The 19,136-nt window shown below is 52.5% G+C and overlaps 1 protein-coding gene across 6 annotated transcripts in view; it reads right to left on the bottom strand.

Annotated features, from left to right (window-relative positions):
- Positions 1–17,859, bottom strand: part of SPG7 (SPG7 matrix AAA peptidase subunit, paraplegin) — a 49,119-nt gene extending 31,260 nt beyond the window's left edge. For 5 of the 6 annotated variants that reach the window (XM_030820530.1, XM_030820559.1, XM_030820541.1 and 2 more), the window contains exons 1-4: positions 16,065–16,310; positions 14,086–14,188; positions 11,039–11,128; positions 1,362–1,603 (exon numbers count right to left, since the gene is read on the bottom strand). In XM_030820530.1, coding sequence (XP_030676390.1) covers positions 1,362–1,603; positions 11,039–11,128; positions 14,086–14,188; positions 16,065–16,244 — 615 coding nt within the window. In that variant the 5' untranslated portion in view covers positions 16,245–16,310. Of the gene's footprint in view, positions 1–1,361; positions 1,604–11,038; positions 11,129–14,085; positions 14,189–16,064; positions 16,311–16,967 lie in introns of those variants that run through there. The other variant, XM_030820538.1, reaches the window with a different exon arrangement.
- Between the last annotated feature and the right edge of the window lie 1,277 nt (positions 17,860–19,136).

The following is a 19,136-nucleotide window of genomic DNA, read 5'->3' as shown; positions in this document are numbered from 1 at the left end:
CACCCTGGACAATACAGTGAGACCTCCTCTCTCCAAAAAAACAAAATAATTTAAAATTAGCCAAGTGTGGCGGTGCGTGCCTGCAATCCCCGTGACAGGGGAGGCTGAGGTGTGCGGATCACCTGAGCCCAGGATGTCAAGGCTGAGTGAGCCGACATCACACACCACTGCATCACAGCCTGGATGACAGAGGGAGACTCTGTCTCAACAAAAAGAAGCAGAAGAAAAGGAAAAAGCGTTCTAAATCCTGAGTAACCCAGCAAAGGGGCAGAAGCTCCGGTGGAGGCCACGGTCATTTCCAGACCCTGGGGCGGGCCACACCAACCCCAGACCACTTTCCTAATCACTGGTCCACACGTTATCCAGGGTTAAATTGCTCCAAGCACACGTTCTGACGCACTCTTGGAATCTAAAGTTACCAGATCTGGCCGGGCACGATGGCTCACGCCTCTAATCCCAGCACTTTGGGAGGTCAAGGTGGGCAGATCACTTGAGGTCAGGAGTTCAAGACCAGCCTTGCCCAACATGGAGAAACCCCATCTCTACTAAAAATACACAAATTAGCCAGGCGTGGTGGTGCGCGCCTGTAATCCCAGCTACCCGGGAGGCTGGGGCGGGAGAATCCCTTGAACTCGGGAGGCAGACGTTGCAGTGAGCCGAGATCACATCACTGCGCTTCAGCCTGGGCAACAGAGCGAGACTCGAAAAAAAAAAAAAAAAAACAAGGGCCGGGGGCGGTGGCTCATGCTTGTAATCCCAGCACTTTGGGAGGCTGAGGCGGGTGGATCACGAGGTCAGGAGATCGAGACCACGGTGAAACCCCGTCTCTACTAAAATTACAAAAAATTAGCCGGGCGTGGTGGCGGGCGCCTGTAGTCCCAGCTACTCCGGAGGCTGAAGCAGGAGAATGGCGTGAACCCAGGAGGCGGAGCTTGCAGTGAGCGGAGATTGCGCCACTGCACTCCAGCCTGGGCGACAGAGCGAGACTCCGTCTCAAAAAAAAAAAAAAGACAAAAACAAAGACAACCAAATAAATGCAAATCAATGGGCTGAGGTCCCTGCATGAGAAAGAAGCATGCCCTCAACTGCAGGTATCCAAAAGGATGGCAACAGCCAGTACCCACACCCTCACTCACGGGCACCCACACCCTCACTCACAGGCCACCCACACCCTCGCTCACGGGCGCCCCCACCCTCACTCACGGGCCGCCCTCACCCTCACTCACGGGCGCCCACACCCTCGCTCACGGGCGCCCACACCCTCACTCACAGGCCACCCACACCCTCACTCACAGGCCACCCACACCCTCACTCACGGGCGCCCCCACCCTCACTCACGGGCCGCCCCCACCCTCACTCACAGGCCGCCCAAACACCACGGCTCCAGGGTGCAGGTAGACTTCCACCACGTCGCTCTCAGGCACCACCTGGACGCGCTGCACCTCGCCCTTGGCCAGCATCTCGTGGACAAAGTCGTTCCAGGAAATGCTGCCTCCGCTGGTGCTGAGAGCATTCAGGAGGCTCATGACAACCGCGATGACCAGCAAGGTGCGCAGCCGCTCTCGGTACATCTGGTCTTCCCGCTCACGGCGTCTCCTCTCCTCTGAGCCAGAAGACAAGCAAAAGGGAGAAACGAACACATGAGCATCATACACGAACGACATCCAGAGCTTCTTCAGGAAAGCTCAACTGGACGGGGAGGGGCAGCGTCCTGCACAGAAGATCCTGCACTTCCGCCAATTTTTCCCTGAAGTTATTAGAGACAAAGACTAACGGTGTGCTGTTCAAGGTCACCAACACTTCATTCGCTGAGGTCACTTCAGCGAGAAGCAGGAGTGGTTCCTTCCTGAGATAAGAGGAAACCATCTCCAAATCGAAACACTGAGAGGTGGGCACAATGGTGCACACCTGTGGTCCCAGCTACTCAGGAGGCTGAGGCGGGAAGTTGAAGCTGCAGTGAGCCATGATCGCGCCACTGCACTCTAGCCTGGGTGACAGAGCACCACCCTGTCTCAGAAAACAAACGACCGTCCCAGGCCGTCCAAGGCGTCACAGATGCAGTGAGCTCTCCTGCTGCAAAGTGCATCATCACGATGGCCATGAATGCAGTCGCTTGGAGTTTGATCAAATACTAAATATCAAAACATACACATAAATTATTAAAAACGATGAAAACAAATACCTTTTACCACAACCTGCCTCAAGAAATACCTTCCCAACCCCACTGAAGACCCTTGTGCCTTCTCTCTCCCTACCCAACAACCACTCTGAACTTTTTGCTCATCAGAATGACTAACACTGAACAGAAAGTCACAGGCATCACAACATCTGAGAATACGACTTAAAAATATCATCAGATACACTGTTGAGTCTAAAGGCATATACTCCAGACCACTTGACTGTAGAATTTTCCCAGAGACCAACTCTTTATGAGAAGCACCAGGTGAATTCTTCTAAATCACTTTCCTCATTATTAACACCCTACTGAAGACACGGTGGCATCATGCTTAGCTCTCAGAAGATGGAAAAGACACTCGGCCCCTGTTCTCCAGACAATTGGGATACCTTGAGGGGAGGTGGACAGGTGCACCCCGCAGGCAGCAGGAGACCGACTCAAGGCTGGCCTGGGGCCAGCACAGAAGGGGTCTGGAGCAGCGGGCGCTCACTCACCCTTCATGGAGGCGTGGCAAGCAGCGCCAGGCAGCGAAGCCAGGGGGACGCCTCTGAGGAGGGAATGGTGGGCAAAAGGACAGCCAGGATGGCCACTGGGCAAAATGCCTACAGGGGTCACTTCCCACAGTCGAGGGCCCAGGTGGGGAGCAGGCCTGCAGCCAGGCAGGCTCCCAACAGTGACTACCCCAGGCCAAGCCACAGGCTTCCTTCAAACCCCCTAGCAGGTCAGTCTCTCCTCCACCTCCGGGGAGGGTGTCATCTCCAGAACACCTGCGCCTGCAGACACAGCGCCAGGGACCCAGCGGCAGGAACGACGTCATTTCCAGAACACCTGCACCCCTGCGCCTGTGGACACAGCGCCACGGACCCAGCGGCGGGAATGACGTCATTTCCAGAACACCTGCACCCCTGCACCTGCGGACACAGCGCCAAGGACCCAGCGGCGGGAACCACATCATCTCCAGAACACCTGCACCTGCGGACACAGCGCCATGGACCCAGAAGGGGGGACGAGAGGCTCACGTGCCTGAGATTCACAGCTCTGCTCCTCCTGCACTGTCTCGGGGGGGCTTCATGCTGGCATCAAAGCCAGAACTGGGCACGTCTCATGTACCACCTTCCTTTCCAACAATCATTTTAGACGAATTCAAACAATTTTTAAACCAGCTTAAAAACACAAAAAGAAACCTACTGAAGGCCGGGCGCGGTGGCTCATGCCTGTAATCCCAGCACTTTGGGAAGCCGAGGCGGGTGGATCACGAGGTCAGCAGATCGAGACCATCCTGGCTAACACAGTGAAACCCCGTCTCTACTAAAAAAAAATACAAAAAATTAGCCGGGTGTGGTGGCGGGCGCCTGTAGTCCCAGCTACTCAGGAGGCTGAGGCAGGAGAATGGCGTGAACCTGGGAGGCGGAACTTGCAGTGAGCCGAGATGGCACCACTGCACTCCAGCCTGGGCAACAGAGGAAGACTCTATCAAAAGAAAAAAAAAAGAAACCTACTGAAAAGGGGGCAAAATAATTGCTTTGAAAATATGAAGGTATATTTTAGATATCACTGTTTTGTTATAATCGATCCTAATCTTGCATCTAATACTTAAATTTCATATTCACAAAGGCAATTATGTAAAGCCCACAGCTTATTTCAGAGAACAAATTTATATTCTCAGGTGAGTAACTAATTGTTAGAAACTACTTCCAATATTTAATTACAAATTGTGTTTTCTACTAGAAACATGGGGCGCCCTGGGAAACTGAGAAATACTTCCCAGCAGCTACTGCAGCTGCCCTGGAGAGACGATCCAGAATGACGACCCACGCTGTTCCTTCAGAAGCTCTGTGACTGTATCAACAGTGTCTCATTTCCTTTTTATTTTTGTTGACATGGGGTCTCTCTCCGTCACCCAGGCTGGAGTGCAGTGGTGCACTGCATCAACAGTGTCCCATTTTCTTTTCTTTTCTATTTTTGTTGAGATGGGGTCTCTCTCTGTCACCCAGGCTGGAGTGCGGTGCTGCACCGCAGGAGAAACCCACAGTGCTCCATGAGCATATCTGGGCTCCCTGCAGCCTCGACCTCCTGGGCTCAAGTGATCCTCCCAACTCAGCCTCCCGAGTAGCTGGGAGTACAGGTGCACGCCACCACGCCCGGCTAGTTTTTTAAATTTGAGTAGAAGAAAAGGTCTCACTATGTTGCCCAAGCTGGTCTCAAACCACTGGGCTCGGGTGATTCTCCCACCTCAGCCTCCCAAAGTGCTGGGATTATGGGCGTGGGCCACCCGGCCAAAGAATTTCTACTAAAAGTAAAATGGCAGCTTTTGGATTTTCTACAATAAACACCTCTTCTGCCTTCATCACAAACACGCAGCCCTTCTCCAGTGAGGGTCAGCCGGGCACGTTAATTCGCAGGTGTGGGACACAGGCTGGCTCTCAGCCCCGCTGCATCAGGGAGCAGAATCTGCCCAACAAGACGCTGAGGCCACACAGCCCTCGGGAGAGCCTAGCCCCGTCATGACACCTTCTTCTGAAGCTCCTCAGGTTCCAATCATTCCACCGCTGAGTGAGCCCTCTCTGGCCTCCGTGGCCTCCTCGGTGGCAGGAAGGAGGCCAACAGAGCACCCAGGACACAGGATCACAGAGAAGCCTCTTCCAGCCACAAGTGAAGGCACCGCAGGGAAAATCCATACGCTCTGTGAGCACACGCAGGTGGATGACCCAGACAGCCAGGCCAAGGAGGGTCCACAAACAGGCCTTGCACACATTCTCGGGGGCCGCAAACCAGTACAACCCTGTCTGATAACTGCCAGGCAAGATGTATCAGGTGCCATAGACAGTATTTAGTTTCTTTAATTCAAAAATCCTACTTCTGAAACTTTAACCTAAGGAAACAAACGTTAAGAAATTCCAGTCGGGCGCAGTGGCTCACATCTGTCATCCCAGCACTTTGGGAGTCGAGACAGGTGGATCACTTGAGTCCAGGAGTTAGAAACCAGCCTGGGCAACACAGCGAAAACCCATCTCTACAGGGGGAAAAAAAAAAACAAAAACACAACTTAGCTGAGGCTGGGCGCAGTGACTCACGACTGTCATCAAGGCACTTTGGGAGGCTGAGGTGGGTGGATCCCCTGAGGTCAGGAGTTTAACACCAGCCTGGCCAACATGGTGAAACCCTGTCTCTACTAAAAATACAAAAATTAGCTGGGCGTGGTAGCACACGCCTGTAATCCCAGCTACTAGGGAGGCTGAGGCAGGAGAATCGCTTAAACCTGGCAGGCGCAGGTTGCAGTGAGCTGAGATCGTGCCACTTCACTCCTGCCTGGGCAACAAAGAATGAAACTCCATCTCAAAACAAACAAACAAACAAACAAAAGCACTCTAGGTATAAAAGGCACTTCCTCTGCCTGGAAGACCCCCCACCTCCTTCCCATGAAGTCCTTAACTTCTGCCCAGCCCAAACGCCCAGTGTGTCCCTTCCACTAAGCTGCCTGACGCACCTCTTCCCGCCACGCCTTCAGTGTTGTGGCCATTTGTGCCTGCGCACCCAGGGCGGCAGGCATCTTCCTCCTGCGTGCTTCCAGGACGGTTATTCAGTACACACAGAACTGGGGTGTGACCTCAGCACCTGCTGCCTGTGTTCCTGAGGCTGTCCGCCAAGGCGCTCGGGAAACGCACTTGCCTCCTGAGCCTCACATGCGCACCTCATGGACGGCAGCCTGCAGGGTCACTGGCAAGTTTTGTTGCCAAAATCCCTCTTCGAGGAAAAAAAAGTCAATTGTTGACAATGAGATATTATGATCACATAACTCACCTCAGTCAGTCATCTAAAAACAAATGGCTGATACCACTGAGTCCCAAGGAAGCAGCCACAGGGGCCACGTCAGGCTCGTCCCACTCGCAAACCGACCCTGAAGACAGCAGCGCCACAGTTGACCCTGACAGACGCGAGGCCTCGGGGGCGAGGGCTCCACCTTGACGCATCCACGCTGCACAGTGGAAAGCGGCCTTCTCCACCAGAAGCTGTGTGAAAATGTTAGCAACTGCTGCCTGGCACGGTGGCTCACGCCTGTCAATCCAGCACTTCGGGAGGCCGAGGCGGGCACATCACCTGAGGTTGGGAGTCCGAGACCAGCCTGACCAACATGCGGAAACCCCATCTTTACTAAAAATACAAAAAATCAGCCAGGTGTGCTGACGCATGCCTGTAATCCCAGCTACTCGGGAAGCTAAGGCAGGAGAATGGCTTGAACCCGGGAGGTGGAGTTTGCGGTGAGCCGAGATCGAGCCATTGCACTTCAGGATGGGCAACAAGAGCGAAACTCCGTCTCAAAAAAAGAAATGTTAGCAACTGCTTTTTTTCCTAGTTAAATTTCTGACTGTGAAGTAACTGTACCTTCACATGTAGTTGTAAGAAATGGCACAGAGCAGGCCAGGCGCAGTGGCTCACACCTGTAATCCCAGCACTTTCTGGGGGCTGAGGCGGGCAGATCACGAGGTCAGGAGTTCGAGACCAGCCTGACCAACATGCTGAAACTCCGTCTCTACTAAAAACAAACAAAATTAGCTGGGTGTGGTGGCGCGTGCCTGTAATCCCAGCTATTCAGGAGGCTGAGGCGGGAGAATCGCTTGAACACAGGCGGTGCAGGTTGCAGTGGGCAGAGATAGAGCCACCGCACTCCATCGTGGGTGACAGACGGAGACCCCGTCTCAAAAAAAAATGACACAAAGCAATACCTTGTCCACCTGCTTCCAGGGGTTCCATCTTACAAAACTACGAACAGTATCACAGCTGGGCTCTCCCACCACGACGATCCACCAAGCTCCCTGGGGTCATCCCGTGACACACGCGCAGTGTGCACTCGCGTGCCCACCACAGCTGAGGCAGTCCAACCACAGGCTCCCTCAGGCTGTATCCTTCCCCCATCCTTAGGCCCTAGCAACCACGAATCTGTGTTCCATCCCTTTAATTTTTGCCTTTAGAGAATGCTGTATAAAAAACTGAAAATCACACGGAATGTGATCTTTTGGGTCGGCCTTTTCTCACTCCGTATAATTCCTTCCAGGTTCACTGGCGTTATCCGTGAGCGGTGCCTTTTTTCACTCCGTATAATTCCTTCCAGCTTCACCCGCGTTATCAGTGAGTGGTGCCTTTTCTCACTCCGTATAATTCCTTCCAGGTTCACCCGCGTTATCAGTGAGCGGTGCCTTTTCTCACTCCGTATAATTCCTTCCAGGTTCACCTGCGTTATCAGTGAGCGGTGCCTTTTTTCACTCCATATAATTCCTTCCAGGTTCACCCGTGTTATCACTGAGTGGTATTCCAAGCAACTACTTTTTGGGCAACCACTACTTACAATCATTCTGCACAGCTGGCAAAGCTGTTTCTAAGCCACATTCAGTATCATTCTTTCACTTAAAGAGGTGGTAAAAGAATCTTCACGTGAACAGACGTGATGCGGTTCAGCATCCGACCATGCAGAAGGCCTGCCCAAGGGCCAGGACTGTGCTGTGCGTGTCTCATCAAGTCAGCAGTCCTGAAAACCCACACAAACCACCTCCCACCGCAACCACAGCAGAGGGCCCAGGGGAAACCCAGAATAGGTTCTCACGAGAAAGATTATTTGGCTCAGTAAACAATTATCCTCTAACGAAAATTTAACAGACATCATTTTCTCAAAGCAAACTACAGTTCAACCCAAAACAGAATAAACATAAAACAATCACTTGGCCGGGCGCGGTGGCTCATGCCTATAATCCCAGCACTTTGGGAGGCCAAGGCGGGCAGACCACAACGTCAGGAGATCGAGACCATCCTGGCTAACATGGTGAAACCCCGTCTCTACTAAAAATACAAAAAATTAGCCAGGCATGGTTGCGGGCACCTGTAATCCCAGTTACTCGGGAGGCTGAGGCAGGAGAATGGCGTGAACCCCGGGGGGCGGAGCCTGCAGTGAGCCGAGATCACGCCACTGCACTCCAGCCTGGGTGAAAGAGTGAGACTCCGTCTCAAAAAAAAAAGAACGGCTGCACGTGGTGGCTCACACCTGTAATCCCAGCACTTTCAGAGGCCAAAGTGGGTGGATCACCTGAGGTCAGAAGTTTGAGACCAGCCTGACAAACATGGTCAAACCAGGTCTCTACCAAAAATACAAAAATTAGCTGGGCGTGGTGTTGCATGCCTGTGATCCCAGCTATTTGTGAGGTTGAGGCAGGAGAATCACTGGAACCCAGGAGGCAGAGGTTCCAGTGATCTGAAATTACGCCATTGCACTCTAGCCTGGGAAACGACTGAAACTCGAGGCTGGGCGCGGTGGCTCACGCCTGTAATCCCAGCACTTTGGAAGGCTGAGGAGGGCAGATTGCCTGACATCGGGAGTTTGAGACCATCCTGGCCAACATGTCTCTGTTTTTTAACCCTGTCTCTGTTAAAAATATAAAAAATTAGCTGGGCATGGTGGTGCATGCCTGTAGTCCCAGCTACTCGAGAGGCTGAGGCAGGAGAATCGCCTGAACCCAGGAAGCAGAGGTTGCAGTGAGCCTAGATCGTGCCATTGCACTCTAGCCTGGTGACAGAGAGAGACTCCATCTCAAAAAAAAAAAAAAAATAATAATAATAATAGTAATAATAGAAATTAGGGTCTTAAACTCCTGGGCTCAAGTGATCATCCCACCTTGGCCTCCCAAAGTGCTCAGATTACAGGTGTGAGCCACCGCACCTACCTGGAAAATTTTTTTTTATAAAAAGGTCAGCTGGGCTTGGTGGCTCACACCTGTAATCCCGGCACTTTGGGAGGCCGAGGTGGGGAGATCACGAGGCCAGGAGTTTAAGACCAGCCTGGCCAACATGGCAAAACCCCGTGTCTACTGAAAATACAAAAATTAGCCAGGCGTGGTGGTGCATGCCTGTAATCCCAGCTACTCAGGAGGCTGAGGCAGGAGAATCGCTTGAACCCAAGAGGCAGAGGTTGCAGTGAGCCGACATCGCACCACTGGACTCCAGTCTGGGCAACAGAGCAAGACTCTGTTTCAAAAATAAATACAGAAATACAAAATAAAAGTAAAAAAAAAAAAAAAGTTCCAGGGCTGGGTGCAGTGGCCCACACCTGTAATCCCAGCACTTTGGGAGGCTAAGGCAGGCAGATCACAAGGTCAGGAGATTGAGACCACCCTGGCTAACACGGTGAAACCCAGTCTCTAATAAAAAAACAAAAAAATTAGGCGGGTGTGGTGGCGGGTGCCTGTAGTCCCAACTACTAGGGAGGCTGAGGCAGGAGAATGGCATGAACCCAGGAAGCAGAGCTTGCAGTGAGCCGAGATTGTGCCACTGCACTCCAGCCTGGGCCACAGAGCGAGGCTCCATGTCAAAAACAAACAAACAAAAAACAAAAAATTAGCAGGGTGTGGTGGTGAGGACCTGTAATCCTAGCTACTTGGGAGGCTGGGGCAGGAGAATTGCTTGAACCCGGGAGGGGGAGGTTGCATTGAGCTGAGATCGCACCATTGCACTCCAGCCTGGTCAACAGAGTGAGATTCTGGCAAAAAAAAAAAAAAAAAAAAAGGTCAAAGGACACACTTTATTGTAATGTTGAAGAATACAGGGGAAGAGCCCTGAAATCAATTCAGAACAATTTTGTATGAAGATTCAGAAGTCTTTTAGAAGATAGTTCTGAGTGGCTGCAGGCACTGACACTTACTGTAAAACCAACAGTAAGTTGAAGATCAGCCTACAGCCAGAAACACCTAAAGTGAATCCACCTGCGAAACACTGCTGTCCCCGCAGTTACAACCTCCCCTCGAGTGCCCAGCCGGGAGAGTCAGAGCTCCTCTGGCACAGAGTAAAGCTGTCCCTGGCCTTGGCAAATGCAGCGTCTCACCCAAAATCAATCAAGCAGGACGTCACTCCTGAAACAAACTCCTGCTGAACTCGAATTCACAATAATAATCCCATCATCCAATAGCTGAACCATCATTTCCACATCCTGAAAGCTCTCCTGAAAAGAAACATAGGAAAAAGATTCCTCATGACAGTTCCTCACTCATCTTCCAAGGCCAGGTGCCTTTCCAGAAAGATGAGTGGTGCTGAGCAGGGCATCCATCTGACAACGCTGATGTCTGGCAAGAGGCCTCAAGGGTCCAAAAGCGAAGCATTCCTGAAGCTGACTTCCACCCTTATGCCCCCTGGGGCTGTGAATCGGAAGCTGACTTCGACCCTTATGCCCCCTGGGGCTGTGAATCTGAAGCTGAGCCTCCAACTCCTGGGCTCAAGCGATCCTCCTACCTCCTGAGTAGCTATGACTACAGATGCACACCATGACGCCTGGCCAATTGCTTTTTTCTTTTCTTTTTGTATAGATAGGATCTTTTTAAATTTAAATTAAATTTTTTTTTTTTTTGAGACGGAGTTTTGCTCTTGTTGCTCAGGCTGGAGTGCAACGGCACGACCTCCGCTCACAGCAACCTCCACCTCCCAGGTTCAAGCAATTCTCCTGCCTCGGCCTCCCGAGTAGCTGGGACTACAGGCGTGCACCATCACGCCTGGCTAATTTTCTATTTTTAGTAGAGACGGGGTTTCACCATGTTGGCCAGGGTGTAGGTGATCCGCCTGCCTCAGCCTCCCAAAGTGCTGGGATTACAGGTGTGAGCCACTGTGCCCAGCCTTTTAATTTTTAGTGAGATAGGGTCTCGCTATGTGGCACAGGCCTCAAGTGATCCTTCCACCTGGGCCTCCCAAAGCGTTTCCACTACAAGTGTGAGCCACTGCACCCGGCCCATCTCCCCACTTTCCAGACTGGTTTCACCTTGCTAAGAAGAGAACAGAGACATGAAGACAGCCAGAGGCAGCCACTGACTAAAGAACATCAGATGAACATACCTTCGTCCTCTTCAGGCGCCTTCCCCTTCGACTTATCCTTCTCCTTATTCTTCTGCTTCATCCTTGAGGTGTTAAAATAGAAAGTACCACCTATGAGAAATAGAGAAAGGATTTAACAATTGAGTTTTGCAACCACACGGGAGGCATACAGGACAACAGTATACTCCTAAATAACCAAAGCAAAACAGAAACCATCTGAAAAACCTACTTATATCCATAAGATTTATAAATTTGAAATAAAGCATTTCCTATATCACTTAGTACAGTATTTCCTAATTACAGAATAAACTATTTTAACTTATGAAGTTAAACATCTTTGCTATTTAAATTCCTAATGTGAGGGAATAAAAAATAGTTATGAACACAAATTTGGGAAAATATCACAAATCCCTTTAATATATTAAGTTGCTTTAAAAGAACTTAAACAGTCCAGGTGTGGTGGCTCATGGCTGTAATCCCAGCACTTTGGGAGGCTAAGGTGGGTGGTTCAGGAGGTCAGGAGTTCAAGACCAGCCCGGCCAAGATGGTGAAACCCTGTCTCTACTAAAAATACAAAAATTAGCCAGACGTGTTGGCAGGCGCTTGTAACCCCAGCTACTTGGGAGGCTGAGGCAGAATTGCTTGAACCCGGGAGGCGGAGGTTGCAGCCAGCTGAGATCATCACACCACTGCACTCCAGCCTGGGTTACAGAGCAAGACTCCGACTCACAAATGGCTTCCAGACAAGTGGCAACAGCAGCAGCCCAGCTACCACCAAGAAGGGCTGGCACGACACTCCTCACACAGAGCTCTGTCTCAAAATCTGAACAAATCAGCGTTTACAAATGGGGGAGGCCACGTGCAGTGGCTCACGCCTGTAATCCCAGCACTCTGGGAGGCCGACGGAGGAGGATGGCTTGAGTCCAGGAATTCAAGACCAGCCAGCACAACATGGGCAAAAAATCTCGTCTCTTAAAAAAAAAAAAAAAAAAGCCGGGCGCAGTGGCGCACGCCTGTAATCCCAGCACTTTGGGAGGCCAAGTCGGGCGCATCACGAGGTCAGGAGATCAAGACCATCCTGGCTAACACGGTGAAACGCCGTCTCTACTAAAAATACAAGAAATTAGCTGCGCGTGGTGGCGGGTGCCTGTAATCCCAGCCACTCGGGAGGCTGAGGCGGGAGAACGGCGTGAACCAGGGAGGTGGAGCTTGCAGTGAGCAGAGATCGTGCCACTGCACTCCAGCCTGGGCGACACAGCAAGACTCCGTCTCAAAAAAATAAATAAATAAAATAAATTTAAAAACCACCAACAACAAAACAAAAATGAAGCTGTACGTGGTGACACATGCCTGACTTCCCAGCTACTCAGGAGGCTGAGGTGGGAGGAGCACCTGGGCCCAGGAGGTTGAGGCTGCAGTGAGTAGAGACCGCACCTGGGCAACAGGGCAAGACCCCATCTCAAATAATAATAAAAAATAATAAAAATAGGGAAAGAGTTTCACAACCATGACCTGAAATGTAACTTTCTTCACAAAGACATGAACGGGTTCACCAGTGAAATGACCCTCGTTGCCACCTGCAGGTAACCTCAGGCATTAAGGGGGCTGAAGCATGTGTTTCCTGTGTCACAGCCACAGGCACCCGTGGGCTGATCTTAAACACAGACAGCAGATGGGCCAGTTGCTGACGCACGGCCAATCAGAGGGCACAGCACTCTCCCTACCCACGTGTTGGTATAAGGCTGTTTAATGTCAGTTAGGAGTAGGAATATTTTACTTTTTCCCTGTTCCAACTCCATAAAAGGGAGTGTGAAATAAAAATGAGAGGTGTCAATCCTTCAGGTTCTTTAGTCAAGAGAGACCAAAGAATGTCACGAGGTTTCATTAAATGATTTATTTTTTTTTTTATTTTTTTTTTGAGACGGAGTCTCGCTGTCACCCAGGCTGGAGTGCAGTGGCGCGATCTCGGCTCACTGCAAGCTCCGCCTCCCGGGTTCATGCCATTCTCCTGCCTCAGCCTCTCCGAGTAGCTGGGACTACAGGCGCCCGCCACCATGCCCGGCTAATTTTTTTTTTTTTTTTTTTTTTTGTATTTTTAGTAGAGACGGGGTTTCACCGTGGTCTCGATCTCCTGACCTCGTGATCCGCCTGCCTCGGCCTCCCAAAGTGCTGGGATTACAAGACTGAGCCACCGCGCCCGGCCTCATTAAATGATTTACTGAAGAACAAATTATTTGCAGGGTATTTTTAGTGATTGTGTGGATATAAAACATCTGTAGCCACTTTGTAAATCCTTACTAAACATTCTTGCAGCTGACTAGACAACATGAAAAACCTTTTTCAAGCAGCCCAATTACTGGAATACAGCAGAATTTTTTTTAAAAAAGGACAACTTGGCCAGATGCGGTGGCTCACGCCTGTAATCTCAACACTTTGGGAGACCAAGGCAGGCTGATCGCTTGAGTCCAGGAGTTCAAGACCAGCCTGGGAAACGTGGCAAAACCCCATCTCTACAAAAATACCCAAAAATTAGCTTGGCACTTTCGTGTGTGACTGGAGTCCTGGCTCTATGGAAGGCTGAGGTGGGAGGATCACTCGAGCCTAAGAGGTCAAGGCTCTGCAACTCGGGATAAAGGAGTAAAGAGGCCCCTTTGGGCCTGGACAACAAAGTGAGACCTTGTCTCTACAAAAAATAGCCGAGGGTGATGGTGCACGCCTGTAGTCCTAGCTACTCCGGAAGCAAACGGGGGAGGATCCCTTGACCCCAGGAGTTCTAGGCTGTAGTGAGCTCTGATCACACCACTGTACTGCACTCCAACCCATGCAACAGGGCGAGATCCCGTCTCTAAAATAAAAAAATAAATAAATAAAGAAAACAATCTCTGCCTTGTCACTTCTGTATTTTTTTGTCTAGAAACAGGGTCTCACTCTGTCACCCAGGCTGGACTGCAGCGGCAGCATCAGCCTTGAACTCCTGGACTCAAGCGACACTCCAGCCTCAGCCTCCCAAGTAGCTGAGGTGATAAGTGTGCAGTCATGCTCAGCTGCTTCTTTCAACAGATACATACCTAAAAGTTGCCAGAGTCTGACTGGATTCTGAACTAAATGTTGTTTCAACAACAATCCGTTGATCCCTTCAAAGGTAGGGGTTAGCAGTCTCAATTGTAAGCTCTGAAAAAAAACCAATACTGGAGGTCACACCAACATTAGAGAGTACCAAAGCAATGCAGACTAAAAATCGTTTTTAAAACTTCAAATATATAATTATCTGAAGTATCTACATTGCCCTGAGATATGAATAGTCTGAGCAATATTTCAAAGCCTTAGGTAACATCAAAATGTCAAAAACAAGTAAACAGGTTAAAACACAGTAATTGGCCAGGTGTGGTGGCTCATGCCTGTAATCCCAACACTTTGGGAGGCTGAGGCCAGTGGATCACCAGAGGTCAGGAGTTCGAGACCAGCCTGGCCAATATGATGAAACCTCATCTCTACTAAAAATACAAAAATTAGCCAGGCGTGGTAGTGCACGCCTGTAATCTCAGCTACTCGGGAAGCTGAGGCAGGAGAATCGCTTGAACCCGGAAGGCAGAGGTTGCAGTGAGCTGAGATAGCACCACTGCACTCCAGGCTGGGCAGCAAAGGGAGACTCCATCTCAAAAAACAAAGAAATAAACAAATAAAAAATCACGACAGTGGCCAGGCACGGTAGCTCATGTCTGTAATCCCAGCACTTTGGGAGGCTGAGGTGGGAGGATTGCTTGGACCCAGGAGGCAGAAGCTTCAGTGAGCCATGATCAGACCACTGCACTCCAGCCTCGGCGACATAGAGAGACTGTCACAAAACAAACAAACAAACAAAAAAAAACACAGGAGTACATTGGCTGCTATCCCATAGCCTGAAGCTTCTGCAGGGGAAAGGGAGCAGCCCAGCTCTCCAAAGGCCACAGTGGCTGCCCAGACCCGGGGCTCCTGCTGTCACCAGAGAGTGGCTCCTTGTAGAACATTTCCAGATACCAAGCCAGTTAACAAATATATACTTTCAGCGTTCTCCTTTCAAGATAAACATTTTCCCATTTAAATATGTTTTACGGCCAGGCGTGCTGGCTCACGCCCTGTAATCCCAGCACTTTGGGAGGCCGAGGCAGGCGGATCAGAAGGTCAAGAGATCGAGACCATCCTGGCCAACATGGTGAAACCCCGTCTCTACTAAAAATACAAAAATTAGCTGCATGTGGTGGCGCGCACCCGTAATCCCAGCTACTCAGGAGGCTGAGGCAGGAGAATCGCTTGAACCCGGGAGGCGGAGGTTGCAGGGAGCCAAGATCGCGCCACTGCCCTCCAGCCTGGGCGACAGAACAAGATCTCTGTCTCAAAAATAACCGAATAAACAACAACCTAAAGGGTGTGGGCTAAGCTCCTAGGCGAGGGCTAGGAGAAAAAAACATCAGTCCAAAAGCTCAAGGACACAGGGTCTGGTTTTCGGGAGGAGATGCTATCCTATCCTTAGCAGAACCTGAAACAACGCCTCCCTACAGGGGATGCTCAATGACTTTGTATCAATAACGTGCCGAGCTACATGACAACTGCAAATGCAGCTACAGGGTATTTTGCGCACACAGAAACGTTCTGCGCCCCATACTCGGCAGTAACCACCCTAACTGGAAAGCGCTGAAATTCCTCGTGACGGAATCGATCCACAGGCGCGGACTGTAAATTAGTGCTACGCCGGAAACCGTTACTGGATTCCACTTTAAAACGCGAGGGAGATAGGCGGAGAACATCCACACACAACAGAAGGGTTGGCAAAGTCCACGCCGAGGGCTGCGCGGATCCCAGTCGTGCCTCTTCCCGGCCCGCCCAGCGCCCACGCTCCAGGGCCCCAACAGTCGCTCCGCGCCGAGGTCCGTAGCTGGGGGATCCGCGGGCCCACAGGCGCAGGCTCCCCCGCCGCAGGGGCCAGGCGGCCTCCGACCCGGCCCGCCTGGCTTGGCCTTACAGAGCAATGCCGGGCGGGAGGTGGGGCCCGGACGCCGCGGGGATTTACCTGCAGGGCTCGGCCTCCAGCCTCAGCGAGGTCCCCCGGAGGCCTGCTGGCCATGTACGGCCGCCCCCTCCCGGGCCCGGCGGGGAAACCTGGACTCCAGGCCGGGCCTGGGCCCCACCACCGAGGACCCGGGCCTGGACGCCGGCGGAGGGCACGGAGCAGCAGCAGCAGCACGGCCATGTTGGCCTGAAAGCCGCGCCTGCGCGGTCCGCGGGCCGCCACGGGGCGCCTGCGCGGCGGGGTGGGCGGGGCCTACCGGGAGCCGGCGCGGCGGGGTGGGCGGGGCCTGACGTGGCGCCTGCGCGGCCCCCACGGCTCCGCCCCGCCGCGCCCGGGTACCGCTTGCCGCACCCCCGAGCCCGAGCCCGCCTCCCCCGCGGCTGCCTGAGGCCCGGGTACGGGGGTGCGCGTCTGCGAGGAGGCCGCGGGTGCCCTGGTTTTTTTTGAAGCCGGCCTTGGATTTCCAGGGCCTGGCGAGTGAATAACTGGCCGGGTCGTGGCTGCGTGGTCGTGCTCCGCCCGCGCCGAGGGGCCGAGGGGCCGAGGGGCCTCCCGCCCGGGCAGCCTCGGTCACCAGCAGGGATCGGTCACAGGCGAGGGCGGATGGCGCGGGCCGGAATCCCGCCTGCGGGGAGAGGCCCGCGCTCAGGAGGGCGGCGCGGGAGGCCTCGGGTCGGCAGGGCCCCTTCGGGGCTGAGGAGCGCAGGAAGGGGGCGGTTTTCCTGCGTTTTGAGCCGCCAGAGGACGAGGACTGGAGCTGCAACCGCCGCAGGAAGGGCAGCCCCGGAGGAGGAGGGTCGTGAGGCGGCGAGCGCGCGGTGCGGCCTGGCAGGCGTCTGCAGAGCTCGTCCCGCAGAGTTCTGACTTAGGAGTGCTCCGTCCTGTCCCCTCGGACTGGCTCACCTCGGAGGCGCCTGGAGCCTTGGTCCTGCCCCGGGCGCTGCGCGAGCCCATCGTAGGAAGCGGGGAGGCGCCGTCTGGAAGCCGGGAAGAGGCTCTGTTCTCTTCGGGGTCTGCACTCCGGGTCCGGGCAGGGTCCCTCGTGGGCTCCCAGGCGCGCGGGTTCCTCCGACACCCCGACCCCTTCCTCCGTCCGCCTTAGGTCTAGAGCTGACGCCAAGAGCTGGAAAGCTTGTTGAGTGGGAATAGCAAAGACTAGATGGTCTGTTATAGAGGCAGGATGAGGGCGACCTATTTATGCTTTTCTGTATTCCGCAAATTCATAACAGTGAATGCTGGTAACGACAGCCAACGTCACCGAGTGCCTAGCTCCATGTCGAACACACACGTAATATTCACAACCCTGTGCAGCAAATACAATACCTCTATTTTACATGTATAGAGATTCAGAAGCATTAAAAGTAACCTGCCGAGGATCACAGCTTTGAAGTTAGGGCAGAATTTCAAGGCCGGTCTGGTTGGTTTCTGGACTTGCACTCACTCCACCACTACAGACGAGGTTGCAAAGCCAGTGGGCTGCGTGTAATCCTCCCTCTTCCTCAGCCCCGAAACGCGCTCAGGAAAGTGTTTTCAGTGTCGTGGTTATCCGCCCTCAGCCCTCCAGTGGGCCGGGTGCCTCTGCAGAGGTGCTCGGGGCTGGGGAGGTTTTCCGTTCGTTTGTGGAGAGGACCTTCCCCTAAACCCAGGGCTGACACTGATTTTCGCAACAGAACCGCTTTTCCTTTTGCTTCTTATCGTACAGTGTGCCTTCGCAATGAATCCAACCTTGCCGTTTCCTCCTCCACTGTTTTTTTCTTTCCCTGATTGAGACACCAGGTGTGCCAGGCGCGGTGCCCCCCCCCCCTTCCTCCCCCACCTCCCCCGGCCCTTTATCCCAGCACTTTGGGAGGCCAAGGCGGGCAGATCACGAGGTTAAGAGATCGAGACCATCCTAACACGGCAAAAACCCGTCTCTACTAAAAATATAAAAAATTAGCCAGGCGCGGTTGAGGGCGCCTGTAGTCCCTGCTACTCGGGAGGCTGACAGAATGGCGTGAACCCAGGAAGCGGAGCTTGCAGTGAGCCGAGATCCCGCCACTGCACTCCAGCCTGGGCGACAGAGCGAGACTCCATCTCGAAAAAAAAAAAAAAAAAAGGACACAAATCCTCTGAACGCACAGGCATAAAGGGTTGTGGGGGCTCGGTCACTTCCTAGAACACAAAAAAGCGTTTCGGAAGTTTGGTTGGGTTGGTCACGGGACAAGGCTGGAGAGAGGGTGAGGGCACACATTTGGATGAGTTTGGGAAGACTTTAAGATGTAGTCCTATTAATATTGTTTGAGATAAGTTAAAATTGTTTCCTGGCAATTCATCAGAAGCAGTGTGGGGTGTTGGCAAGAGGCCTCCTCTGGGGAAAGAACACTGGGTTCTGTCTCTTCTGGCCTATGACCTTAAGCAAGTTATTAACTTCCCCAAGCCTCAATCTTCTCAGCGGTAAAATGGGGATGATAATTATCTGCAAAGCAAGGCTAATATCAGCCTTGGGTTTCCCACAGGGTGGTTCTAAAGATAAAATGCAATAAATGTGTGTGAGGGCAACTGACGAGCCAGGAAGCCTTGGCATCCAGAGTTATTACTGGGATGTCATGGGAAATGAGGGTATGGGAACAGAGTATTCATGCATTTATTCAAACTCATCTCTTTAACAACCGTGCTTTGAAGGCTGGCTGCATCCCAGGCCCTACAGGTGAACCATGACTCTCAGCTCTCAGCTTCAGCCTCTGCTGTAGTGGCAGCAGCAGAGGCTCACGTAGCCTCGAGCAATAGGGGTTTTGTTTAAGGACTTGGGTGCCCCATGGTTTGGGGGTTTTGTATTTGTTTTGCTCCATGATTTGGATTCAAGAAGAAGGATCTGTAGGAGAGTGGGCTCCCAGGTCTGCCTTTGCCCTCAGAGCCTGCAGCAGAGCAGGACGTTCGCTTTCCCTTCTCCACCCTGTGTTCTTTCTGCACTTCCTAACTGCTGCTTGCTCATTTGTACTTCCGTGTCACCCCTCCTCAGCACTCTGAACTCTGCACTTGGACTTGGTGTGACTTCCCTTCCCCGCCTGTTCTCTAGAGAGGCAGTCTCTTGGT

Source organism: Nomascus leucogenys, chromosome 2, assembly GCF_006542625.1.
Source record: "Nomascus leucogenys isolate Asia chromosome 2, Asia_NLE_v1, whole genome shotgun sequence".
Lineage (NCBI taxonomy): Eukaryota > Metazoa > Chordata > Mammalia > Primates > Hylobatidae > Nomascus > Nomascus leucogenys.
The sequence above is the reverse complement of the archived record's forward strand: the minus strand, read 5'-3'. Positions and strand labels throughout refer to the sequence as shown.